This window comes from Nansenia antarctica, assembly GCF_963989245.1.
Source record: "Nansenia antarctica genome assembly, chromosome: 1".
Classification (NCBI taxonomy): Eukaryota; Metazoa; Chordata; class Actinopteri; order Argentiniformes; family Microstomatidae; genus Nansenia; species Nansenia antarctica.
In genome coordinates this window covers 18,530,891-18,558,703 of record NC_137674.1, presented here as the reverse complement: position 1 = coordinate 18,558,703, position 27,813 = coordinate 18,530,891, and the positions used below count along the sequence as shown (strand labels likewise).

Sequence of the window (27,813 nt, the reverse complement as noted above, 5' to 3'; positions counted from 1 at the left end):
GGCAGCAGTCGGGTCCCGGGGAAGTCTGTCACGGAGTCACCGTGGGAAAACACCAACAGCCACAACATGCCGAATAAAACTAAAAAGGAAAAGGTAACGTAATTATCGCAACACCACTTACTTCAACCAAATATGTACTGATGCTTTCTTTGAATTGTATGTTATGAACCTATTATTACTAAGCTGTTATCATTATCGGTAGGCCTAGCGAGCAGAGCAAGATGCATGTTCAAACCCTGCAACTTACAGACGGACCTAAATTGTTCACACCATTATGAATTAATATTTGCTTTAGCTAGTTATTTTAGCTAGGCTATCCGACGATAGACAAGCAGAAATGCGTTTAACTTTAAATGATTGATGTTAACAAATCAGTTTTTGTTTTGAAATAATGTTTTACATTGAGCTCCATTTACATCCACACGAGTGGATCAGAATATGAATCTTTATGTGATATTCACGAGTGTGAAGCCCACATTTGTTCACCGGTGATGGTGTGTTGACAGTTAGCTTGGAAGCATTTTGCTAGCCACATTTCAAATGTCATTTGTTAGATGAACGCAAGAAGGATTATCCTTTAGTAGTTGGCTGGTTCATGTCGTTTGTTATGAAGTAAAGCTACATTGATTAAATATATGTTCAACTTCTATGTGTGTGTGCTTCGTGTTCCTATTAGGTTTTCCACCCTCACTCACTAGCCAAAATACAGCTAGCTGTCTAGCTCCATCATCATCTGACTGCCTCTCATAATAAACGAATGCGACAGTCATGGGCAAACAAATTAATCTAGGAATAACAATGTGTCATATATATTATTATTATAATTATTATTATTTTTATTGTAGAACCTTTATGGTAGCAACATTTAAAGACATTTTGCATGCTGCATCATGGGCTTTATTCAGCCACTGAGAAAGAACCCATCCACCTGTAAGAACAGATGATAGGAGTTGTGTGTATATCTGTGGTCCTATATGACGGATGCTCTTTGTTAATAATGTACTATAATTGCTTGTTATTCACAGGAACCAACCAAAGCTGCCAAAAGCAGCACTAAAAACACTAATGCAACCAGTGGGAAAGACACTGGGACTGAGAATTCAGATGAGGTAAGGTTTGACTTACGCCCAGTAAGATCCCAATGCTTCATTATCTGATCGTTTCTGCATCCTTCATCTGTAATCCGCTTGTTAAGTCTGACGTCAAACGTGACGTTTAGCCATTTCCGAGTCCAAACCAGAAATTCCCTGCACCAGAGTACCAGTGTACTACAGCGGTAGAATGACAGTTTAATCGTTTTTTAGACTCGGATCTATTCATACAACAAGGGACACAACACTTTCCCGTTTTCTCCATATTGTCAGGGTATTTGAGCCTCGGAAAAGCGCTATATAAATATAATTTATTATTATTATTATTTCGGCATTTCGAAGACAGCGCCTCAGCCAACGTTGGACCCGGAAATACGTCACCACTTAACAAGCGGATAATGTGCCTACTGACATCACAATTCAGTTGATGTGATCTACATCTTTTTAATTAGTGGTTGAAAAACTGTCTTGCATCAGTGGCATCTAATTGGTTGGCCATAGGTTTGATACATGGGTTGTATTTGAAAATATATAATTCTGTGCAATGACATTGCGAAGCAATGAATGAAGCAACATGTTTATTAATTAAGTTTTTACTAAGACACTATGGGTGTGTCTGTTTTACAGTGCTGTGTCCCTGCTGCATTGTAGCCTAATGCAGGAGGCATATAGCCTTACGAATTGGGGATTTTGAGAAATCAACACAAAGCTGTAAGAAGCCAGATTTATACACTGATTAAATAAGCACTACAGTTTCCTGGTGACTACGTTTTACGTAGCCTAGCTTATTCGCTCCAAAACAGTTAATGGAAACTGTTTCCTTCGTCTGATTAATTCATTCAAGTGTGATGGCAGTGTGTTGGGACATTTTGACTTGGACCCACAGTTTTCCCCTGGATAAGATTATGAAGAATGTATTTGCATACAGAGAGGTCTTTTCTCTTGGTGTGATCACCTTCTGTAACCATGGAGACAAACACATTTGGACACCAATAGGCTACTCTCTTACTAACTCTATGAGACGTCTTTACTACGAACACAAATTGCACCATAGGCTAAGATGAAATATCTGCACAGCCAAATTATTTGGTTCCAAATGCAGACTTACAGACTCACAAAATGTTATTCCCAAATGTGTTAGGCTACAGTCCTACAGCTGTATTCGTAGCCAGAAAAGTCACCAGGAAACTGTAGTGCTTATTTAATCAGTGTATAAATATGGCTTCTTACAGCTTTGTGTTGATTTCTCAAAATCCCCCAATTCGTAAGGCTATATGCCTCCTGCATTAGGCTACACTCCTAGCTCTTTACTTTATCGCATGTTTAATGATGAATTGGCGTCATCTCGAATCATATTCCATCAAGTTTCATAAACATTGTCCCAGTGGTGTTGGAGAAAAGCGTGTGTCATACGAATGGACAAAGACCGAATCATAGTCCCCTCTCAGATTTCATGACTTACCGTATTATCTAAAAATACAATGTTTGGCCTTTGTGTAGACATATGGCACACGATTGTTGAGCCATATAGGCCTGCTGGTTGGTCTCGTAGCAGCTCCTTGGGCATATTGTTCAGGGGGGCCGTTATGGTGCTTGAGTTGGATCCAGACTCCGGACGTTTTATCAGGAAGGGAGCGGCTGCCTCTGTGTACAGACCTCTCTGTATGCAGCTGAGCTCTCTGCAAAGGCCTGTAAAAGGCTGTAACTGTGTCTTGATTTACTGCCCACACAATGTATCGCTGTCAATGTGAAGGCCGGAGCTGGCTTATATTGCTATGCATGCTACATTTTCCTCAATTTCCTGAGTATGCCTTCCATTTAGGAAGTGACTGAGAGGTTAATTGTAGAATTCTGCATTTGTCAGGTGACATGGTGATAGTTCTATAAAGGTAAAGGTCTACAGGTGACATGGTGATAGTTCTATAAAGGTCTACAGGTGACATCATGGTGATAGTTCTATAAAGGTCTACAGGTGACATGGTGATAGTTCTATAAAGGTCTACAGGTGACATGGTGATAGTTCTATAAAGGTCTACAGGTGACATGGTGATAGTTCTATAAAGGTCTACAGGTGACATGGTGATAGTTCTATAAAGGTCTACAGGTGACATCATGGTGATAGTTCTATAAAGGTCTACAGGTGACATCATGGTGATAGTTCTATAAAGGTCTACAGGTGACATGGAGATAGTTCTATAAAGGTCTACAGGTGACATGGTGATAGTTCTATAAAGGTCTACAGGTGACATGGTGATAGTTCTATAAAGGTCTACAGGTGACATCATGGTGATAGTTCTATAAAGGTCTACAGGTGACATGGAGATAGTTCTATAAAGGTCTACAGGTGACATGGTGATAGTTCTATAAAGGTCTACAGGTGACATGGTGATAGTTCTGTAAAGGTCTACTCTACAGGTGACATGGTGATAGTTCTATAAAGGTCTACAGGTGACATCATGGTGATAGTTCTGTAAAGGCCTACAGGTGACATGGAGATAGTTCTATAAAGGTCTACAGGTGACATGGTGATAGTTCTATAAAGGTCTACAGGTGACATGGTGATAGTTCTGTAAAGGTCTACAGGTGACATCATGGTGATAGTTCTATAAAGGTCTACAGGTGACATGGTGATAGTTCTATAAAGGTCTACAGGTGACATGGTGATAGTTCTGTAAAGGCCTACAGGTGACATGGAGATAGTTCTATAAAGGTCTACAGGTGACATGGAGATAGTTCTATAAAGGTCTACAGGTGACATCATGGAGATAGTTCTATAAAGGTCTACAGGTGACATCATGGTGATAGTTCTATAAAGGTCTACAGGTGACATGGTGATAGTTCTATAAAGGTCTACAGGTGACATGGTGATAGTTCTATAAAGGTCTACAGGTGACATGGTGATGGTTCTGTAAAGGCCTAGCTACAGCAGTGATCCTCAATCCTGGTCTTGGAGAGCCACAGTACTACATGCTTTTGTTCCAGCTCAGCAGTAGTCGTGTTTCCATAAACCATTCTGATTCGCATTTTGAAGTGATTCGCATTAGAAATGTTATGGAAACGGCTTAATTCGAGTAAACTGTATGCTTTGTACGCTTGCTTCAGGTGGCTTTTGCCTTACCAGAGTTCATGTGCATAAAGTTAAATGGAAACAGGTTTGCCGAACATTCAACTCGCGTGACTCAACTGTTTGTCTGCGTCTTTCCGGGTATTCCCTTACGCGTGATGAAAACATGTCTGCTAAACATGTCTTAGATGGCAAACAGCAAAGAAATCCCACAATATACCAGGACTTAAGAAACGAGATGCTCAACAAATGATTTGACCAACGCTGGCCCATTTTGCACAACAAGTGGAAGAGTCTGAAGCAGCGGAGTGTTTACAGATAATGTACAGATATCGCACTGCTGCATTGCAGTTGGGAGAGTTCTTTACATCAAACTATATAAATGTAAATACTGACGAAATTACGTTTTACGTAGCCTGGCTTATTCGCTCCAAACCAGTTAATGGAAACTGTTTCCTTCGTCTCTGGACAGCTGACGTGCAAGAATCATTATAACTTTCCCAAGTGAAACTAATTCCTGAATTACTGTCAAATTAAAACTAATTCCTGAATTACTGTCAAATTGAAACTAATTCCTTGCTTCATTTTCTCTCCTGGTTTGTTTGTCTACTTCCACAACTATGCAACTTAGACACGTAGCCTATTCTGCGTCATCCTCTGATGAAATTAAGTTTCACGTAGCCTAGCTTATTCGATCTAAACCAGTTAAAGGAAACTTGCATAATTCGCACATGATTCACATTTTCTTTTTGCGAATGTCGTATATTTTTACACATTAATAGCCTTCTTATATAACGTATATCTTACACATATATTCACGTATATTTTACACATATTACACGTATATTTTTATATATATATACATACGTATTATTACAAATGATCGCGGGGAGACCTGATAAGCAATTGTCGCACATGTGCAGACACACACACACGCACATGCACGCCCCCGAGGGTCTAGGCCAATCAGAGGTCTAGAAGGAAGGATCACGATTGGCCAAGAACATACTGTGATGTGATTGGCTGAGAGGTCGCTATAAAATCCTGTGCTGGGGAGCTCCTGGCTCTGTTTTTCTGTCTACCTCTCCCCACGTCGTGACTGTTTTGTGTGCCTGTAATCTGAGGATCCGATCTTTTTTGAATAAATACTCTTAAACTTTGGCCAGGAGTTTTTACCTCATTTTTAATCACTGAACAGAGAAAATATTCTACACGAACTTTGAAAAATTAGCTTAAAACTCGCTTGACATTTTATGGAAACACAACAAGTGACACACCTGATTCAGCTAATTAAGGTTTTGAAGATCAGTTGATTAATTCAATCAAGTGTGATAGCAGTGTGTTGGGACATTTTGACTTGGATCCACAGTTTTCCCCTGGATAAGATTATGAAGAATGTATTTGTCTTTGACAGAATTATATTTTGGTTTATTGTTACACATCTAAATGAAAGTTCTTACTCATATCCTTTATTTGTTAGCCACAAAAATAAAGTTTGGTAAATCATAAAGTGGCGTAGAATATTATTGATTGATTTTTATCGGATTTGTTATGGAAAGGTAAATCACGATCATGAAGCTCTGTACAGATTCTATTTCAAATAGCCTTGCACTGCTGTTACAGACTGTAATGGAGATAGGCAGGTTACAATGCCCACAGATACCTAAATCCTCTCTCCACTAAATGCTCTCACCACTCTACTCCAATTAACAAATTCTCAAAATGTGGAAAAACTACTGCATTTTCCTAGCAATGAAAACGTATGATCAAATAGGCTATACTATAGAATAAGAAACAAAATTGCATGCAAAAGACAGATAATTCCTATTATGATTTTTTAGCAACAGCAGAATCCACAGATGTTTTAGGCAAAGCCTTCTTCAGTGTAAGAATCAAATACAGAATAACCGCCTTCAGCATGCATCAGTCAGTGAGTTTGGTTTGTTAACCTTTGCTAATAATTGTTAGTATTAGCATACCTTAACGGTAACATTGGTGCTCTCCAAACACGTCTATGTTCAGAGAGTGGTATTGATGACAGGAAAAGCATGGCGCTTAGTTTGAAGTTGTTGTGCAGGGTGAAAAGATATTGATTGGATCTATTTTGAATTAGAATCAGTCATGCGAAGCGGGCTATCCAGGCCACCTCTGCCAGGCCTTGGGCAAACCTAAACATGTCCGATGGGATGGTCCAGAACATACGCTGCCACCACAGCAGTCTGCAAAAACATCCCCAAATGCAGACACGGTGCCGCCCCTGTACAGTCAAACATAAACACAAGGTTTTACCCTGTACAGTCAAACATGAACACAAGGTTTTACCCTGTACAGTCAAACATGAACACAAGGTTTTACCCTGTACAGTCAAACATAAACACAAGGTTTGGAGAATAGATTTTAAAAGCAACCATCCATTATCTCCTTTACTTCAGGGTCACAGTTCTGAAACAACAACTTTGGTGAAAGTAATATGGTCAGTTTATCCACTTAGTTCTCGTTTCAAAAGTTATATACAGTAGACGTTAGGGGGGAAAAAAGGAATATATCGTCATCATTGTATTTGCTGTTTTGAGACATATTTATGCACTTATTCATGTTGTCATGACAATCGAACCATGGTAATTATAATTTTACAATTGTAATTGAAAAGGGTGAATCAGGCTAATTGCCATACAGTAGGTGATGATCTTTGCAGTCTAAAATATTGCTTTTATAGCTCCGTATGATGGGGATTTGGGCAATCTGTCGATAGTCGATATTGAACTTCCCTTTGATAGTGTTGTTATTCACTTCCGGATTGATCTTGTGGTTTTGTAAGATAGGGTTAGTTTTTTTTTTTTTGCTGCCAGTCGATCGTACAGATCCTCTTTCCACACTTCAATGAGTCTGTGAGCAGCTCCTCGCTTTAACTGTTTTCCTCTTTGGATTCTACTTCCCCCCCCCCAGACCTGGATATTTCTAAAGAATGTTGAATGGGGGGCGCTTAGGTGGCGTAACGGGTTAAGCGTCGACCATGTAACCGCAGGGTTCCGGTTCGATTCCGGCTGCCGACATATCCTGCATGTCATCCCTCCTCTCTCTCTCACCCTTCCTGTCTAAATCTCTACTGTGTCTGTCAATAAAAATAAAAATATGAGTGGGACTGCCCCACTCAATGTGCAAGTGTTACTGTTTAGATAAAGCTGGTTACGTCCGTAACTTTAATGATTTAACTTAAAGGAAACCTTTACGGTTAGAAATGTGTCAAGGTAATTTAATCAGGGAATCCTCCCTGACCTTCCTCTACTAGGAGAATCCCTGTAAGCTGATCGACCTGTGATGGCAGAGCACACAGGGGTTAGGATCCAAACCATCTTAAACTAAATGTCCTTTTTGAGTCATTTCTGCTTAAAAACCAGACCCAAACTAAACTGCTTATAACATTAGCAATATGATTATCAGATACAAAAGCAGGATTCTTTGTTTTGTGTGGATATGCTCGGATCATAGTTCAGAAAAATATACTACACATGACAAGGAGATAAAGTAAACAATAATCAGATTAATAATCAAATTAAAGCAGAATTTGGGCCTCCAGGTTAAGAGGTTAAAGGCAAGCCCTCAGATGTGCCATGGGTGAGGGAGTGTTGTCACAGTGTTGGGACTATGATGTGAATGGGGAGCCGTTTGCACTGCCAAGATGGGGTCATTGATATGACCTGAAGTACCCTGAACTGACGCTCAGTTGCTTCAGATTTGCTAAGGACGAGCTGCTTGAAGATATTCCTGAATGGTGCATATAATAATGGTGTTCCTTGTGCTAGAGTCAAAATTAAGCACAACAATTGTGTTTGTCCAGTTGATTTGTGGACTTCAGTCTTTTTTTTTTCTTCAAGTTTTTTCCCCTCTTTTTCTCTTGAATTTATTTTGTTATTCTAGTTAGTCAGTGAGTGGACACAGGAGAACAGTGAATTATTCAGTTAACCTAACCTAACAGCAGCTGTATATCCAATTACAAACTTGTTCGAGAAAAAGGATGCCATAGGGGATTTATTTGTTTTTACCATTCGCCTTCAGTTCTTAAGAGGCATCACATAGTTACAGTATGTGTTGCTTACATGAAATAGAAAAGCCTAATCCTGTACGTCCATGTACGTTTATCTGACATGAAATAGGACCACAGTTGTCTAAGATGTTTTTGCCATTATTTTGTGGCGACATTACCTTAAGTAGTGGAGATGACTTCAGATGCAAACAAGACATTTCCACTCGTTGGCAATTCCATAGGCATCTTTCAAGTTTCAAGTTTTATTGTTACATCACATTACACAAGTTTAAGAGAGTAACATTCTTAAGCTTGGGCCCTGGGGAGCTCCTGTGTTGAGGGTCAGAGGGGTGGAGGTCTTTGAGCCCATTCTCACCAACTGTCGTCAGTCCAACAGGAAGTCTAGGATCCAGCCGCATAGGCCGGGGTTACGGCCTAGGTCTTTGAGCTTGGTGTTTGGTGTAGTCTGGAGGGGACAATGGTGTTGAATGCTGAACTGTAGTCTACAAACAGCATCCTCACATAACGTTCCTCTTGTACCAGGTGGGTGAGGGTGGAGTGTAGTGCTGTGGCAATGGCGATCTGTTTTGCCGATAGACAAATCGGTGAGGGACCAGGGTGGGCGGTGGCATGCTGCGGATCTGGGCTTTGACATGCCTCTCAAAGCATTCGCTCACGATGGGAGTGAGAGCAACAGGGTGCCAGTCATTTAGGCACGATCAGAGCGCTGTCTGTGCGGCCTGTGGTGTGAGCCCTCTCAGGTAGGCTGGTGTTGGTCTGTGGTGTGTGAGCCCTCTCAGGTAGGCTGGTGTTGGTCTGTGGTGTGACTGTGAGCCCTCTCAGGTAGGCTGGTGTTGGTCTGTGGTGTGACTGTGAGCCCTCTCAGGTAGGCTGGTGTTGGTCTGTGGTGTGACTGTGAGCCCTCTCAGGTAGGCTGGTGTTGGTCTGTGGTGTGACTGTGAGCCCTCTCAGGTAGGCTGGTGTTGGTGTTCTCAAAGCGGGTGTAGAAGCTCTTCAGCTCGTCCAGGAGAGAGCCAGCTACGCTAGCTGTGCAGCTAGGTCTCCCTTTGAAGTCTGAAATGGTGTGCAGCCCCCCTGCCACATGCTGCGTGAGTCATGGCTACACAGCTGTGTCTCTCTCTTTTCACTCTATTCCCGTTTGGCTGCCTTAATCACTCTGCGGAGGTCATAGCGGGCTTTCTTGTCATTTGTATTGTCACCGGATTTGAAGGCAGTATCTCTGGCGGTAAGTGCAGCCCTGACTGTGCTATTAATCCACGGCTTCTGATTTGGATACAGCCGGACTGTTTTTTGTGGGGACAATTTCCTATATTCCGTGTTGTATAAATCCCATGACTCCTTGCGCGTGTCCATGTATGTCGTCATTAATCTCTCGGTAGACCTCCCAGTCCGCGTCGTCTAGGTAATCTCGGAGTACAGCGTCTGATTGGTCAGACCAGCGCTGGGTCGTTGTCACGACAGGTGTGACCAGCTACAGTTTGTGCTTGTAGCCGGGCAGGAGCAGGATGGAGGAGTGGTCTGATTTGCAGAACGGTGTGTGGAGGGGTTTGTAGTAGGGGTGTAACGGTTCACAAACATGTTGGTTCGGTACGTACCTCAGTCTTTAAGTCACGGTTCGGTACGTTTTCGGTATAGCAGGGTAAAAATGTAAAATTTTTATTTTTATTTTTTATAATTATTAAACAGTGGTTTACTAAACAAACAGTGGGTCTTTCTTTCTTAAATAAAACAAAGTACAATTTACTGAAAAGTAAATCAAAATGAATATTCTCTCAATAAAGAATATAATCAAATAAACATCCATTACGGTGCAGCATTTAGAAAATTAACTGTACTGTACTTGTATTCACATAAGCAGCTTTCAACATCACATTAGGACTTGCCAGCTTGTACTGACATTCATTGTATTTTCTATGCAATATATGTGCAGCTGTGGTGGAAGTAAGACACAACACTTCTGACTCTGCCTAGCAGTTTTGCATGTGCAGTACAACGCTGTATCGTTAGGTAGATTTCCGGTACGAATACGTGAACCGTTACACCCCTAGTTTGTAGGCATGACGTAGGAGGGTGTAACAGTGGTGGAGAAAGCTTCCTGCTTGTCCCTGAAAGTTGTGTTGACCTGTCCGCACGGCAGACAGAATCCCAGAGGAACGATGGTGTGGTCGGTACGTCTCCCGTAAGCCTACATATGGTTGTTATGGTAGAATCTGCTAAATGGCAAAATTATTTAAATTATTAATTAAATTATTAATTATTAATCTACCTCTACGTTTTCTACTAGACAAAATCAGATTCTTCTCTTTGTGTGCGCTCAATGTACGTGTGTGTGTGTGTGTCCTCTGTAGGCCCAGCAGCAGCAAGCCAGCAAGCGTCCCAGTAACAGCACCCCACCACCCACTCAGCTCAACAAGATCAAGTACTCTGGCGGTCCCCAGATCGTCAAGAAGGAGCGTCGCCACAGCTCATCACGATTCAACCTCACCAAGAACCGCGAGCTGCAGAAGCTCCCTGCCCTCAAAGGTAACACTTGCTAACCATCAGCGGCTAAACCAGGTTTTTATCCATCCCTTGGAATTGGTTCCATCCACATATATTGTTTAGATCACTGGGAGCAATTTTGGGGTTCAGTGTCTTGCCCAAGGACACTTCGACATGTGGCCAACCGGGGCTCGAACCACTGATCTGCCTACCTTGTGTGTGATCATTAGACGGCAACTCTACCTCCATAGCCGCCCCGGCAATAGGCAGGACTGCATGTCTTGCCTTGAATGAATTGCTCCCATGGACAACCTATATATCAGAAACATCATTTTAGTTAGAAACTGTGATAATTGACTGCTGTCCAAAGAGCTAAAGTTACTTTGCTAAATTCAGCCGTTTCAGTAGACACTCCAGTAACAACAACCGGAACAACAAATGACACTGATACATTTTCAATCATTCCCGAATATGATCATCTTCACATCTTCATACACTTTATTGTAGCTCTCATCACACTCGTCATCTGTAGAATGAAGATGGATGCCTGTTCTTTATTAAACATGATTATTTATAACTAGTAAGAGGAACTGCCAAGAGAGGCAATTCCCAGTCTCTCTCTCTCTCTCTCTCTCTCTCTCTCTCTCTCTCTCTCTCTCTCTCTCTCTCTCTCTCTCTCTCTCTCTCTCTCTCTTGTTCTGGCTTTGGGCCTCCTTCCTCTCATCGAGAATCCTCCCTGGTCTGGTCAGGCAGGGGAACACAGGACGTATCACAGGCAGTAATTGGATCAGCAGTACAAGTGTCTACACTAAGTAGGGCAGTGAAACCTGGGCCATCACACACATGCAGACAGATCAGAGTCTTCTCCTGCTCAGACACACTCTCCCTCCTCGACGCAGCAGATCTCATAGATACAGTTACATGGCCGGCATTCATATTTTTGGGTGAATTGATTCAAATGAAAAGAATGAACCGAAACGGTTAACTCTCACAAACCCAATTGCACAGTGCTAGGTTCATGGGTTTGCTTACTTCACCAAAGGTTTGTTGGTGTAGTTTTGTAGCGACGCCTGTTATTATTTGCTGTTCAGATCTGACTGCAGCCATTTCCCTGAACCATAAATGCTCATAAACGCTCGCCAGTCACAGGTCCCGGACCACAGTGGTGATGTCAACATGTTCAGTTCTATAATTGATTGTACTATATCAGAAATAGCTCTTTATTGGTTTGAGTAGTTTCATAATGCTAAATCCAGTCAACACAGTCAACTTCCTATACAGCATTAATACAGGGGCTGTGTTACTGTAGTTTTAGCGGGTCTGGGTTACTTCAGTTCTGCATAATCTTTACTGGTTTCTCTATCGATCAGAAACATCTGGTTTCTACTACAGTCTTATTGTAGGGGGGTCTTTACATAGAAGGTCAATGTTCTGGCTGCTCTTGACTGGAAGACTTGGGTATGGGTTTTGGATGAGGACTCGACTTCTAACAAACACAAACGGATGTTGTCTAGTAGCTCTGAGCTGCCGTGTCAGTATAGAAGTGCCTGAAGCCAGTGTTGTAACACTCGTGTCTGGTCTCAAGACAGCCACGTTCTGTTTTTGTGATTTCGGTCTTGGTTCAGTTTCAGACACATTTTGACTGTCTGGACTTTCTTGGAACATCGACTCGTCTGGAGACCTCAGGCATCTCTGCTTCCCATTGATTTGCTGTTAATAGTGTCAATCGTTGTTGTAACAGACATAATGTTCAGAATTGTATAATAATAATAATAATAGTGTGGTGGCATCTAGACTTGGCTAGCATTAGTTCAGTCTGGAATCACAGTCATGAATGGAATAGCCTCATCCTCAGTCTTGACTTCTACTCTGGTTACGGCTGTGGGGACTATGTCTCTGACTATGTCTCTGACTATATCTCTGACTATGTCTCTGACTATATCTCTGACTATATCTGACTATGTCTCTGACTATGTCTCTGACTATATCTGACTATATCTGACTATGTCTATGACTATATCTGACTATATCTGACTATATCTATGACTATATCTCTGACTGTGATGATGTCTCTGCACTCTCCCTCTCTGCTATGTGACCTCATGACATATCCTGCCGCTGGGCTTTCAGGGGAATGATCACAGTGGAATATCCACAGAGGTGGGATTAACCCAATTGAATGTGCTACATGAACTGCCAACTGTTGAATTGGATTATGAATAACGTTGATTATACAAGCTTTTATTTGTTTAGGATGTAAAAAAAAAAAAGACTCATTTTGAAGAGAATGCATTTAGGAAGCCACTGAGAGCATCATGTTCAGTATGTGAGAGAATAGGGTTTGACCAGGATTACTGATCCATAATGCTGATATTCTCTGTGCACAGTCTCTGGAAGTCTCTGGAAGTCTCTGGAAGTCTCTGGAAGTCCACACACGATGAAAGAAAGGGAAGAGAACCTTGAGGACTCCCCTCCTTGCTGCTGTGTTGGGTGACGTCCCTCCTGGTACCTCCAGCAAAGGAAAAGCTCTGTCTGGCCATATCTCACTAACCCCCATTGATCTGATGCCAGTCTCTCTTAGCTATAACCAGTGATGCTCCAGTGATGCTGAGTTATATGCTTGAACACCGGGCCAGTGGTTGTGTGGAGGGGGAGGAAGCTCAGGAGTGTAGTGATGCTGCTGTCTTCTACCAGGGTGATTTGTGGGGAGTATGACAACCGTAATCAAATAGTGAGAAATGTGACTGTGTGGTGTTGAAGTGCCTGTTTGGTGTCGGTCGGGAGAGATGAGAGAATGAGAGAGAAGTGCTCCTCACGCAGTCCGGGAAAAAATATAAATGTGTTAGTTAAACTAAACTAATGTCCACCAATGTTTTTTTTGCATATTGCATATGCCTTACCAAGTACAATAAATAGAAATATGTTTTTTTTCTCCATGTCCTCCAATCAGGGGAGGGGGTGGTAGGCATTCCAAATGAAATAACAAAAGAAGACATTATGCAAGCAATGCTTTCTGACTGAACTGAATTGCTCTTTTCCCATTTCACCCTGCAGACCTTGACATGTTTGACACCCCTGCCCTAGGACCCCCATCTGACACCCCTGCCCTAGGACCCCCATCTGACACCCCTGCCCTAGGACCCCCATCTGACACCCCTGCCCTATGACCCCCATCTGACACCCCTGCCCTAGGACCCCCATCTGATACCCCTGCCCTAGGACCCCCATCTGACACCCCTGCCCTAGGACCCCCATCTGACACCCCTGCCCTAGGACCCCCATCTGACACCCCTGCCCTAGGACCCCCATCTGACACCCCTGCCCTAGGACCCCCATCTGACACCCCTGTCCTAGGACCCCCATCTGACACCCCTGTCCTAGGACCCCCATCTGACACCCCTGCCCTAGGACCCCCATCTGACACCCCTGCCCTAGGCCCCACCCCTTCCTGGGTCCCATAGTGAGGAGGCGTAGACCGGAGTGTGCATACCTCTATAGGCCCATGTGTCTCCGCTGCAGTGGTAGAGCTGTGCCACTTTCCTCGTCTCCGTGAGGGGGCTGACAACTACAGGAGACATGCTCATTGTTAATGGGTGAAGGAGGCCTGTGGCTAATGGAAACATAGTTGCATAAGAATCTCTGGCATCATTGTCATTACATGTACTTTGAATTCAAAAATGTTTTACTTGATCTAGGAGGACTAGGAGCCCAGAAGGTTGGGTGGGGGGTGATGAAGGGAGGGGGTGGGGAGGGATCAGTATTGGAACATTTTATATTACTGTGTTACATGTTTTGTGATGATTCCTAAAATCAAATGGCAATAACATATGTTCATAAACTAAATAAATAAAGGCTAAAGGCTTCACTGGCTAAAGTAGCTGTCAGAAGAGTACAATAACAGGGTTTCTCACTAATGGCGCTTTTCCACTACCGTGCCGTACCACGTGAGCCCAGTTTGTTTTGCTTTCTCCACTGCCAGCCGGGCTGAGCCGGGCCGATTTAGTTCTAGTTCCAGAGGTGTGGCGAAAGGTACTTTTTGCCAGGCTGTGTGTGACGTGTGACGCTGCAGACCGTAGATTGGTCACAACATCGTCATCCCATGTTCATAGAGTTCACCGCTAACCGCCATTTTTATAACAGATTTCGCTCTCGGAAAATGTCATTGACTTTTTCTGTACTTATTAATAAAGATTTGAAAACTTATGATAACCATCGTATTATCTTAGTTTAATGTCATTTCTAATGCATGCTAACGTACCTGTCTGTAGAACAGCAGTTTCACACTAAGAGCCACAGCCGGTTACAGCAGGAAACCTGTTTGCCAGACTATCAGTGAGTGAGCCCTGGACATGATTCAAGATGACCTAAATGATGGAATAATTATAGGATATTTTCTGTATTTCATTCTCTTTTCTGTATTCAGTAGTATCTTTCCAGTTCTCAGTTCTCACAGGGTTCCCACGCTGGTCTTAAAAAGCCTTGAAGTCTAAAATCTAGCAATCTGATTTATAAGGCCTAAAAAGGTCTTACATTTCAGTTATTCGGTCTAAAGGGCTCTGCACACAGCGTGCGATTTCTGTTGCGCGTCAACGTTCCATTTTGAAGTTTGAATGGAAGTCTATGAGAACATCGCATCGCAATGCACACGTCCCCGCACGGCGAAAATTCGATTCCATTCATAACAACAATGGAAATTATGGAATGTTGACGCGCAACAGAAATCGCACGCTGTGTGCAGAGCCCTTAAGAATTAGGTGCTAGGTATAACAAATTTGATAGCTAGGAAATCAGTCCGACCACGCTGTATGGCAGTGAAATCCCTAATTTCATCACCTTGAGGATGACAAAAAGCTATCATATGGTGTCACGAATAGATCTAAAATTATATTCAAAGAGGTCTAAAAAGGGTCTAAAAAGGTCTTAAATGTGACTTGTTGAAACTTGTAGGAACCCTGTCTCAGTTGTCATCCCTCCTCCTCCTCTCTCCTCAGATGCGCCCCCTATCGACCGGGAGGAGCTGTTTGTGCAGAAGCTGCGGCAGTGCTGCGTGCTGTTTGACTTCGTCAGCGACCCCCTGAGCGACCTCAAATACAAGGAGGTGAAGCGTGCCGGCCTGAATGAGATGGTGGAGTACATCACACACAACCGCGACGTGGTCACAGAGTCTATCTACCCCGAGGCCGTTATCATGGTGAGAGTACACACACACACACACACACACACACACTCACACGCACGCTCGCACGCACGCACGCACGCACGCACACACACACACACACACACACACACACACACACATACACACACACACACACACACACACACACACTCACACACTCACACACACACACACATTCACAGTGATGCGACTGAGGCTTGACAGCATGTACTCATGTAAATAAAAGTAGACATAAATGCATCCCTTGACCGCATTTTCCCAACCACAACCTGCTTGTTAACATTAGGGGGATTCTTTTGGTCTAGTTGGTCCACATACTCAACTGTTGGAACCATCAGAACCAAAACCTTGAAAAAGAAGCTCTTCGTAGCTCATTTATTTAGTTCTGGTATAAGTCAGATCAAGGCAAATGCCGCTGGAAGATTTTAACAGGGTTCCCACGGGTCCTTGAAATCCTTGAAAGTTTGTGAATTTGAGGAAAAGAAATCAAGGCCTTAAAGGTTTTTGAAAATAGACATGGGTCATTGAAAGTGCTTGAATTCCCCCCTCTCTCTCTCTCTCTCTCTCTCTCTCTCTCTCTCTCTCTCTCTCTCTCTCTCTCTCTCTCTAATTTTCTTTTAATATACAGTATATTCAAAAAAATGATTTACATAATTATAGTAGATAAGTCTCTGTATTGCTTAACTTAACACAGTAACTTTACACATATTTTACAATATATTGTTTTGCTGTGCTGTGGTAGAGAAGGCAAGAGACCATCTAGTGTTCAAGCCTCTACATTCAAGCCTCTCTTTTTAATTGTTGTCTGTGAGCGGATAGTTCCTATTATATACATTCTCATCTAGATCTGTCTCAAACTATGCCGTGTTGGGTCCTTGAATTTGAGGGAATTGAGTCTTGAAAGTCCTTGAAAGGTGCTTGAATATCAAGTTTCAGAAAGTGTGGGAACCCTGTATAAGTCAGATCAAGGCAAATGCCGCTGGAAGATTTTGAGCTCGGCAATCCTACTCTCCCCCTGGGGTGTTCCCTTTCTCCTCTCCTCTCCAGTGACACATTTGAGCTTTGTGCTCAATAAATAAATAGTAAATAAATATGCATTGGGGAGGCGATGGATAATTAACAGTCATAAATGAACTAGACACCTGCCCTTCCTTTGAGCTTCTCTCAAAGTATGTCCATGCATAACAAAGGTCGCCTGTAAAATACACAGTGCTCCGTGTAAGTAATGGGACAGTAATGCATAAGAATAAGAAGAAGAATTGTCTGTATCAGCTCTACACTCCAAAAGTTTGGATTACTATGAGATTAAAGTAGAGATTCTCATCTTTTATTTGATGGTATTTGTGTACATTGGTACTCTGCCTGGCCTGTACTGCAGCCATGTTCAGTTGTTGTTTGTTTTCTGTTTTCTTGCTTAAGATCTTATCAGGAAATGAAGTGCATGATTGACTCGGCCATTCAAGACCTTTTCCCACTCCTGAAACACTCCCTAGTTACTATGGCAGTATGTTTTGGGTCATTGTTTTTCTATATAACGTAGCGCCATTCAATTTGGAGGCATTTCGCTTGTACTCGAGCAGACGAGATGTTTCTGTACACTTCAGAATGCTTTCTGCTATTATCATCAGTTAAGTTAGCCACTTCTAGTGGCAGCTATACCCAAACCTAACCCCCAGTGCACCATGTTTCACAGATTAAATGGTATGCTGTAAAGCTTGAGTAAATCCTTTTTTTCCTGCAAACTGTCCTCTTGCAATCACTCTGGTCTTTCTACTACCTGTACACAAACCTGCCTGCGTCTACGTACAATACATTTCTCATTTAGAAAACAATTTCCTCTTCCATTCAAAAACCCAGAGCTGTTTTCATCAGGATCGATGGGAATCGTGATTGGGCCCCATTTTCTCGGATCACTGTGTTTCTCTGACAAACAGGACAGGACATACGGATGCTTCACCGTATAAGTGGCCACAGCTGAGCCATGACCCACTCAGACCAGCTGAGCCATGGACCCACTCAGTCCAGTTGAGCCATGGACCCACTCAGTCCAGCTGAGCCATGGACCCACTCAGTCCAGCTGAGCCATGGACCCACTCAGTCCAACTGAGCCATGGACCCACTCATTCCAACTGAGCCATGGACCCACTCAGTCCAGCTGAGCCATGACCCACTCAGTCCACTTGCTGTCTCTCTCTTAATTATGAATTCCCTGGCGACGGCAGCAGAAGTGGTTTGAGAGGCAGGCAGATGGAGGTGACATGCTCTGGTCCAGAATAGGACACTTATGATGCCCCCCCCCCCCCCATGGAAAGGGAACGTTGGTGTGCTTATTGATCAACCAGATGATAGAGAGTAATGACTCATCAAAGTTGGTTCACCTCTCTCACACACACACACACACATTTCTGTCTCTCCTCCAATGTTCTGCCTCCAGTGCACAGTGTTCTCATCAACTACGACTGGTGAATTGATTGATTTACTTGCTTAGTCTAATGTATCGATTGTAAGTCGCTTTGGAATAAGGCGTCAGCTAAATACCAAAAATAAAAAAAAGGAAAAAATGTAACTACATCAGTCCCAGACCTCTGTGGTGGTCCAGTCATGCTAGGAGAGGACAGTGGACTGGCTTGGAGACCCTGGACTAAGCCGTCACAAACCAAAAGGACTTCAAGTGATGTGACCAAGCAGCAATCCAGAACAGATATAGTTGAGGGGAGGAAAAGGAAGTTGAAAAGGAAAGGGGGGGGAGTGAAGATGCTCATTAAAGCAGAGGATAGAATGAATTAAATTTTAAAAAGGACATTTATTGCAGTCAAATGAAAATCATCCGTCAATGGCAGTTTTAATTACTATGCAAATGAGCGGGTTCACCTGACACACACAGGATTTCTGTCTCTCCTCCAATGTTCTTCCTCCAACGCCGTGTTCTCATCGACTACATTGCAGTCACAGACCTCTTCTGGGGTCGCCCCATGTGCAGTGAAGCCACTGTAGTTAGCCAGGTCTAGTGGCAGCTATACTGTACATGCCCAAACCATACAACCCTCTCCACTATGTTTCATAGATGAGGTCAATCTTGAGCAGATCCTTTTTTTCTCCAGACTTTCCACTTACAATCACTCTGGTACGATAACAATAGTCGTGGAGTATCTGTCCACAAGACTTTTTTTCCAGACTTTCAAAAGTTCGCTTAAAATTTGCTTTACATTTGATGGAAACACAGCTATTGACAGCTCTCTTATACCTGCACACATGATGTGACGGAACACACCCGACTTACCAGAAACACCTGTCACGCCAATTATCCCATTACTTTTGGGTAGCCTAAAATAGGGGGACTATGCATAAAAAGTGTTTAAGTAATCTCATTAAAACAAAAGCTGTCTGAGAATCATGCATTTAACCTCACAGTAAATCATTTGCCTTCAAATTCAAACTTTTGGAGTGTAGAGCAAAAAGAAGAAAAAAAATAAACATCTTTACTGTCCCATTAATGTCCTCCTGCCTCCCATCACCATGTTGCTGTCTCCCCTCTCTCTCTGTGTGACTAGTCGGTAATGAGGCCGAGGTAGGGAGGTGCAGGCGGGCTATTTCCAGTCTCTCCTCTCCTCAGCGCCTCAGGGCTCTCTGCTGCAGCAGCCTGTAGTCCAGACAGGCAGCAGGTGCTGCTGGGGAGGCGCTGCAGCAGTCGTCAGGCAGAGAGGGAGGCTGCAGGACTGCAGCGCTCACTATTGTATCACAGGTAGAGATGGCCAGTGTCGGTTAGCTGTTAGCCGTTAGCGCTAACGGCATCACACTGAGAACTGTGTTCACTGTTTAATTACACAGGCTGTAATTAAAGTTTTGTCAGTCTGTGATTGTTCATATTAACCTAACCTTCCAATTATTTTCCGCCGATTAAAGATGAAATAATTCTCTTTCGCCCCCTAACACACCAGCCAGACATACCACTCCAGCTTCATTTCTATCCGCAATTTTGGCTAGGGAAAAAATACAGGATAAAAACACGCTGGGCTTCTCAGTCGTCTAAGCAGCTACTGCTCTAACAGTCTGGACGTGATGTTGAACACGTCTCGTGACGTTAGAATTATAAGGTTCTATCTCCATTTTTGTCAAAATGTAGTTTTTTACATAATCTGATCCATTAGGTGTTTATTAATGCCTGTGTGGTGTTATTTAAAAAAATAGAGTATGAGTTAGTAATTCATAAAATACAAAGGTTCCATCTCACAAAACATAATGGAATGTAAAAACTTTGACGCTCAATATCTCTGAACTACCCTAAACGGAGATAGAACCTTCTAATTCTCAGCTCACGATCTCACTCAGCAGCGCTGTGCTACGAAAGAGATCGCTGCTCGAAGAAAGACGAGGTCGTTGTGCTTTGGTTTGTTGAATGTGTAACAGGGTCATGTGACATGTCTGTCACTTGGCTGATGTTTTTTGGACTATGTTGACTGATGCTTCTGTCTGGTCCAGTTCTCAGTGAACCTCTTCAGAACCCTCCCGCCGTCCTCCAACCCCACAGGAGCGGAGTTTGACCCAGAGGAGGATGAGCCCACGCTGGAGGCAGCCTGGCCCCACCTGCAGGTGTGTGTGTGTGTGTGTGTGTGTGTGTGTGTGTGTGTATGTGTGTGTGTGTGTGTGTGTGTGAGTGTGTGAGTGTGTGAGTGTGTGAGTGTGTGAGTGTGTGAGTGTGTGAGTGTGTGAGTGTGTGAGTGTGTGTGTGTGAGTGTGTAAGTGTGTGTGGTGTGTGCGTGTGTGTGTGTGTGTGTCTGTGTGTCTGTGAATGCTATTTATCAACATGAATCGAACATTCCACATCCCTTTTTTTCTTGTCTTATCCAGCTGGTGTATGAGTTCTTCTTACGATTCCTGGAGTCACCTGATTTCCAGCCTAATGTCGCCAAAAAATACATTGACCAAAAGTTTGTAATGTCTGTAAGTACCCCTCTCCTCCAGAAAACACTAAATGTGCTTCTTGAAATTGCTGCGCTATTGACATTTTGGTGTGTGTGTGTGTGTGTGTGCGCGTGTGTGCGCGCGCGTGTGTGTGTGTGTGTGTGTCTGTGTGTGTGTCTACGTGTGTGTCTATGAATAATAATAAGAACTTGAGTCCGCCTACTCACTTTCTGGGGGCTGCCCACAGCTCAGATGTGGCCTCAGACGTTACATTATGACAAAACCCAGTGATCCAAATAGGATATCAATCCAATCTTGGGATGTAATTATATCTGGTCACTTTCATAAATTTGCTTCGTGGCCTTTCAAACAAAACTACTTGAACGTTCAGATGTGGTCATTGGACATCAGTGTTCTGAGCCCCTGTAGTGGCTTGAATGTTTATGTGTAGATGTATGACACATCGTGACGTTAGAATTATAAGGTTCTATCTCCATTTTTGTCCAAAAAATATTTTTTTTACATAATCTGATCCATTAGGTGTTTATTAATGCCTGTGTGATTTTGTATTTTTTAAAATGTTGACATTTTTTTGTTAGTAATTAATTAAATACAAAGGTTCCATCTCACAAAACATAATGGAATGTAAAAACTTTGACGCTCAATATCTCTGAACTACTCTAAACGGAGATAGAACCTTATAATTCTAAGCTCACGACATGTTCAAGACGTCTGACAGAGTCCTCCCCCACCCGTAGCTCCTGGAGCTGTTTGACAGTGAAGACCCACGGGAGCGGGACTTCCTGAAGACTATCCTCCACAGGATCTACGGCAAGTTCCTGGGCCTGAGAGCCTACATCCGCAGACAGATCAACAACATATTCTACAGGTCAGCCTCTTACCAGGGTACACCTCAGCCATGTCTTGTTAGATGTTGAACCACTGCCGATATCCGTCTCATCAGTGTTTTGATTTATAATGTCTTTCGAATGTTGTGAGCATAGATATGCTATCACAAGAAAGAGGAACTGGTTGTCTTATGTTGATATTTGAATAATTTGGATGACAAAAAGATGTCAGTATCTTGAATATCTTTCCCATATGATTGATAGCTGACCTCGGTCTCTTGTTGCAGGTTTATATATGAAACGGAGCATCACAATGGAATTGCGGAGCTTTTAGAAATCTTAGGAAGGTGAGTACTGTTGTCCTCTGTCCACAACACGCTGGTCTCCGCCATGTGACCTTCTAGTGTCAGAGAGTTTAGTACATACACTTCTAGTATCAGAGAGTTTAGTACATTCACCAGTTTAACACTAGAACAGCCGTGAGTGAGTAAAGAAAAATGTTATATCTTTGCACTCGATCAAATTTCAGGACCCTCCTTTCATGACTTTTCCTAGATATGTGCGTTTTACCACCCAGTATCCTTACAAAATCCCATCAGGATTACAAGCTAGTATAAAGCTATTTTGTCATTTGACCGGCTCTTTTAGTATGTAAAAAAGGCACGGCTGTTCTAGTAGTGTTAAATCTAGAACCAAAAAATGGCTGAAAGAAAATCAGTTCTGTAATCATTTAATTGTAATGATGATGATGATGTGTGTGTGTGTGTCTTAACTAGTGTAATGTTGTGTTGTAATGTTTTTACTTTATTTACATTTTTATTATCAACATAATTTTTATATATATATATATTTATTTTTAATAATTATTATTATTCCATTGTTGATTAGAGCTTTATTGTATCTTAGTAATTTGTCATCAACTATTGTCTTGTTACCCTTCCCCCTGGGACGACAGATGAAAATGAGCTGGATCTGGCGCAATATATGTATTGTGCATTGTCCCTGTCAAATAAACTAATAAATAAATAAATTTGAACCAGCGATCTTCTCCTCACCCCAGCATAATCAACGGTTTCGCCCTGCCATTGAAAGAGGAGCACAAGATGTTCCTGATCCGAGTGCTGCTGCCGCTTCACAAAGTCAAGTCCCTGAGTGTCTACCACCCACAGGTACGCTAGAGGAGAGGCCCACTTACACAGCGTGAGGGGCAGGATCTCTATTACATCCTGGCTGAGATGCCACTCACAGCTGTGCCCCTATGCTCTCTCTACAGCTGGCCTATTGTGTGGTGCAGTTCTTGGAAAAGGACAGCAGTCTAACCGAACCAGTGAGTTTGTTGTCATTTCTGTCAAGAGGTTTGCAACAACAACATGCTTCTAAAGTAAAGCCCTTAGTGTATTTGTTTTGTGACCATTTTCTCACTCCTTTTCGAATATCAACAATTTATTTTGCTTTATGCTTTTTAATTCTATTAGTTTAGTTTTTTGTTTTTCGTTATATTAGTTATTGTTGCTGTATCTTGTTTTGCACATATTTGAAATAAACATCTCAATCAATCAGTCAATCAATCAATAAATCAATCAACCATAATAAGATGAATGTGTAGAATTGTGTTGAATATGTTGGTTGGAATATGGGATATGCTGTTATGATTCGTGAATCGATCAAGAATAACACACGGTTGACTAACGGCGAGAACTTTGCCCACACTAGGTGATCATGGGCCTGCTAAAGTTCTGGCCAAAGACCCACAGCCCCAAAGAGGTGATGTTCCTCAACGAGCTGGAGGAGATCCTGGACGTCATCGAGCCCTCTGAGTTCGTCAAGGTCATGGAGCCTCTCTTCAGACAGCTCGCCAAGTGTGTGTCCAGTCCACACTTCCAGGTACGTTTGACCGTACCAGCCCCAATAAAAACGAACAGACACATAGAACATCTACACAACAAATACAGGATACCAGCTATACACAGATTATACAGAATACTAGCATTATGCAGACAAACAAATGTTAAAATACAAAAGGTTGAAAGCTCTCAGGGGTTTTACCCACTCGGCTTTATTGAGAGATTTTAGGCTAGCTCAATAAAACTGAGATATTGCGGTATTGTCTCTAATCCGTTTCCTAAACGGTGTTCTAGGTGGCAGAGAGAGCGCTGTACTACTGGAACAACGAGTACATCATGAGCCTAATCAGCGACAACGCGGCCAAGATCCTCCCCATCATGTTCCCCGCTCTCTACAAGAACTCAAAGAGCCATTGGAACAAGTACGCCTGAGGCTGCTACTCTTAAGTCAAACACCTCTTCAAGCTGAACTGATGTACCTCCACACATTACATTTACATTAACATTTTGGGCATTTAGCCGACGCCTTATTCCAAAGCGACTTATCAATCGATACATTTGACTAAGCAAGTGAATCATCAATCCACCAGTCGTAGCAGGAAGAGTAATCCAGCTCAGGCCAGGGTCCATTGGCAGTCGTCGTGATAGAAGAAAACCATTTTTTGGTATAGACACTGGAGAGACAGTACAAGGGGGACACTGGAGAGACAATACAAGGGGGGCAGTAGAAGTCTTAGGAGGCACAGTATAGGGGAGAAGCAGGTGTCTCAGGAGGAGACGCAGTGCTGGTGGGTAGTAGATGTCTCAGGAGGAGCAGTTAAGGTGTAGCCTGAAGAGATGGATCTTCAGTCTCCGACGGAAGATGGGGAGTGCCTCTGCAGTTCTGACACTCACACACACAAGCCCGTTGCTTGTCCATGTTGCCACAGCAGCACCATGTGATTGTAATGGCTCTTCCTTGGCGTTTCCTCCTGCAGGACAATCCACGGGCTGATCTACAACGCCCTGAAGCTCTTCATGGAGATGAACCAGAAGCTGTTTGACGACTGCACCCAGCAGTGCAAGGCGGAGAAACAGAAGTGAGTGACAGACACACACGCACGCCGCACACACACGCACGCACACACACACACTCACACACACACTCACTCACACACACACACACACACACACTCACACACACGCACGCCACACACACACACACCGCACGCACGCATGCATGCACACACGCACACACACACACACACACACACACACACACACACACACACACACACACACACACACACACACCACTGCAGCAGACATGGTCAGAGGGAACAGCAGCAGCTCCCATCTGGAATTATTGATTCCCTTTCAAAGAGAAATAAAAATGCACGCTGTGTCATCTCCCTAGTGGGCTCAAACTCCAAACTCTTTTGTTGTTCCTGATTCCCAGAGAGAAGTACAAACTGAAAGAAAGGGAGGAGGTCTGGCATAAGATAGAGGAGCTAGCCAAGCAGAACCCAGAGGTATGACTGCCAACATCCTACGTTACGGAAACGCTCTAATCAGCTGTTTCAACAAGCTGTGTCTGTGAATAATGGAGTGCAATGTATTTGTACATAAACCATTTGGAGATGGATAGAGCATAATTGGTTTTAGTGGTCTGTTCAGATGGGGGGACTGTGTATGTATGCAGTATCAAATTCATTGTCCCATTATTCGCTTTCTTTGAATGCTTCCCATAATCTCCTTCCCATGTGTCCCCAGCACTACCTCAATTAGGCCCCTATACTTTGTTTTATTTCTTTCATTTCTTTTTTTATTACTACTCGATCTTTTCAGTTTGTAAAGCATCTTTGAGTGTCTAGAAAAGGGCTATATAAGTCGAATGTATTATTATTATTATTGTTATTATTATGTCAGTATACTATAGACCACCCATAATGCCCTTGTACTACCAGAAGTGGGAGAGAAACTCCTCAGTCCTCTGTTGCTCCAGTTGTGTTTGAAACTGCCAGTACAATGAGAGCTATAGGCGGGGATCTTTTGCCTTTAAACAGGGTCATGCTTTAATTAATTCAACTTCAGGTCCTTTTGTTCCAGACAAATCTAATTATCACAGTTCGTCATCTCTTGTGACAGCTCCAAAGGCTCAGGCGGAAAGAGTTGAGCTTTTAATTAAGAAGGGGGCTGTGGGTGTGTGTCTGACAGTGAAATATCTGTCTCTTAACCTCTGCTTTCCCTGCAGATTACCAAGGTCTACCCTCCCCTCCAACCTGGTGTTCAACGACAAGAAGAGGTCTGCTTCTTTTTCACATTCACTCCAATAAACTGCCTTATATTGGTCTTGGTACTGCAAATAGTCAATTAAATGGTAAAAGGACTGCACTTATATACAGTATAGCTCCTTATTCCAAAGCGCTTTACAACGGCCTCTCATTCGCCCATTCACACACCAATGGCGACAAGCTACCATGCAAGGCGCCGGCCCATTGGGAGCAATTTGGGGTTCAGTGTCTTGCCCAAGGACACCTCGACACGTTGCCAGTCGGGGTGGCTCTACCTTCTGAGCCACAGCCGCCCCACTATACCATTGTAGTAGTAGCCTTGAGAACCGATGGTTCTTGAGCCTAATGGCCTTTAGGGCAGGAGCCTATTTCCTGTTTCCATAGCGTCAGGCGGCTTGATGTACAAGTACACCCCGCCTGGACATGACGCTGGTATGTCGCAGGGTCTTACCCCCAAATCCAACCCTTAATGCTGAGTGCCAAGCAGGGAGGCATCAGGTACCATTTTTATAGTCTTTGGTACGACTCGGGCAGGGGATCGAACTCACGATCTCAGAGCGGACACTCTAACCGCAAGGCCAACTGAGCTGGTTATCTGTACAGTTGTGCGTGCCTTTTATTTTCCAGAACTAATTTGTGTGTCTGTGTGTCTGTGTGTATGTCTGTGTCTGTGTCTGTGTCTGTGTCTGTGCGTGTGCGTGTGCGTGTGTCTTTCTGTATCCAGTACGTGATGTACAACGAGAGCGCAGGCGGGGTGCCCTTGTACTCCATGGAGACTGAGGCGCCCACCGCTGAGGACATCCAGCTGCTGAAGAAGACAGTGGAGACTGAGGCCACACAGGTAGCGTCAACACACCCACAGGTACACTGACCTGGAGACACAGGTAGCGTCAACACACCCACAGGTACACTGACCTGGAGACACAGGTAGCGTCAACACACCCACAGGTACACTGACCTGTAGGGGGACACAACACAGAGAAAGCACCTCACCGCGTATAGGTCACACGCACACTTCTGTTTTTGTCGTGTCATCACGGTTGCTCGACGCTCACGTGGAGATCTTCCAAGTCGAATCCACTCGTCTCAACCGGCAACATTTAGAACCGAGCAGGGAACTTTCTACCCTCGAATTTCCCTCAGCGAAAAAAGGGGCCCGCCGGTTGTGTCAGATACAGTACATTTACATTTAACATTTTGGGCATTTTAGCAGACGCCTTTTTCCAAAGCGACTTCAATTGATACATTTGACTAAGCAAGCGAATCGTCAATTCACCAGTCGTTAGCAGGAAGAGTAATCCAGCTCAGGCAAGGGGCCATTGTCAGTCGTCGTGATAGAAGAAGAGTTGTTTTATTTATTTTTTTTATAGACACTGGAGAAACAGTACAAGGGGGGGCAGTAGAAATCTTAGGAGACACAGTATAGGGGGGGGGGGGGGGGGGGGCGGGGGAAGCGAGTGTCTCAGGAGGCACAGTGCTGGGGGGTAGTAGATGTGTCAGGAGGAGCAGTGAAGGTGTAGCTGTAGTGTAGGGATGGATGTTCAGTCTCCGACGGTATGTGTACAGTATGTGTGTTGGGCGGACTCGTCTCACCCGTCCTCTTCCTCTGCGTCGCTCCTCAGGGGACGAAGGACATCAAGAAGGACAAGGTGCTGATGAGGCGGAAGTCGGAGCTGCCGCAGGACGTGTACACTATAAAAGCCTTGGAGTCGCACAAAAGAGCCGAAGAATACCTGACCGCCAACCAGGAGGCTCTCTGACCAGACCCCCTCCTCACCTAACCACCCCCCCCTCCTCTGTAACCACCCCCCCCTCCTCTGTAACCACCCCCCCCTCCTCTGTAACCACCCCCCCCTCCTCTGTAACCCCCCCCTTTCCCCCACGTCTCTGACACGACCCCCTCCTCACCTAACCCCCCCCCCCCCCCTCCTCTGTAACCCCCCCCCCTCCTCTGTAACCCCCCCCCACCCCCCTGCATCTCTGACCAGACCCCCTCCTCACCTGACCCCTTATGTCTCTGACCAGAAACACTCCACAACTAACCCCCCCCCCATGTCTCTAAACCCCCCCCCCGGGTCTCTCATCC

The 27,813-nt window shown here is 43.7% G+C and overlaps 1 protein-coding gene across 3 annotated transcripts; it reads left to right on the top strand.

Moving 5' to 3' along the window:
- On the top strand, nucleotides 1-27,487 carry ppp2r5d (protein phosphatase 2, regulatory subunit B', delta; the record flags this gene model as incomplete). 3 transcript variants are annotated; one of them, XM_080544824.1, is made up of 17 exons in its annotated part: nucleotides 1-93; nucleotides 1,026-1,109; nucleotides 10,549-10,723; nucleotides 15,673-15,872; nucleotides 20,340-20,450; nucleotides 20,709-20,801; nucleotides 21,521-21,651; nucleotides 21,898-21,957; nucleotides 22,671-22,779; nucleotides 22,884-22,937; nucleotides 23,324-23,494; nucleotides 23,749-23,876; nucleotides 24,432-24,533; nucleotides 24,893-24,965; nucleotides 25,688-25,738; nucleotides 26,452-26,568; nucleotides 27,350-27,487. In XM_080544824.1, the coding sequence occupies exons 1-17, from the start codon at nucleotides 67-69 to the stop codon at nucleotides 27,485-27,487; spliced, it is 1,824 nt and encodes a 607-aa protein (XP_080400950.1). In that variant the 5' UTR covers nucleotides 1-66. The 3 variants fall into 3 exon arrangements, with proteins under 3 accessions (XP_080400950.1, XP_080400949.1, XP_080400951.1); XM_080544823.1 differs by having other exon boundaries at nucleotides 1,026-1,130; XM_080544825.1 differs by lacking the exon at nucleotides 25,688-25,738.
- Between the last annotated feature and the right edge of the window lie 326 nt (nucleotides 27,488-27,813).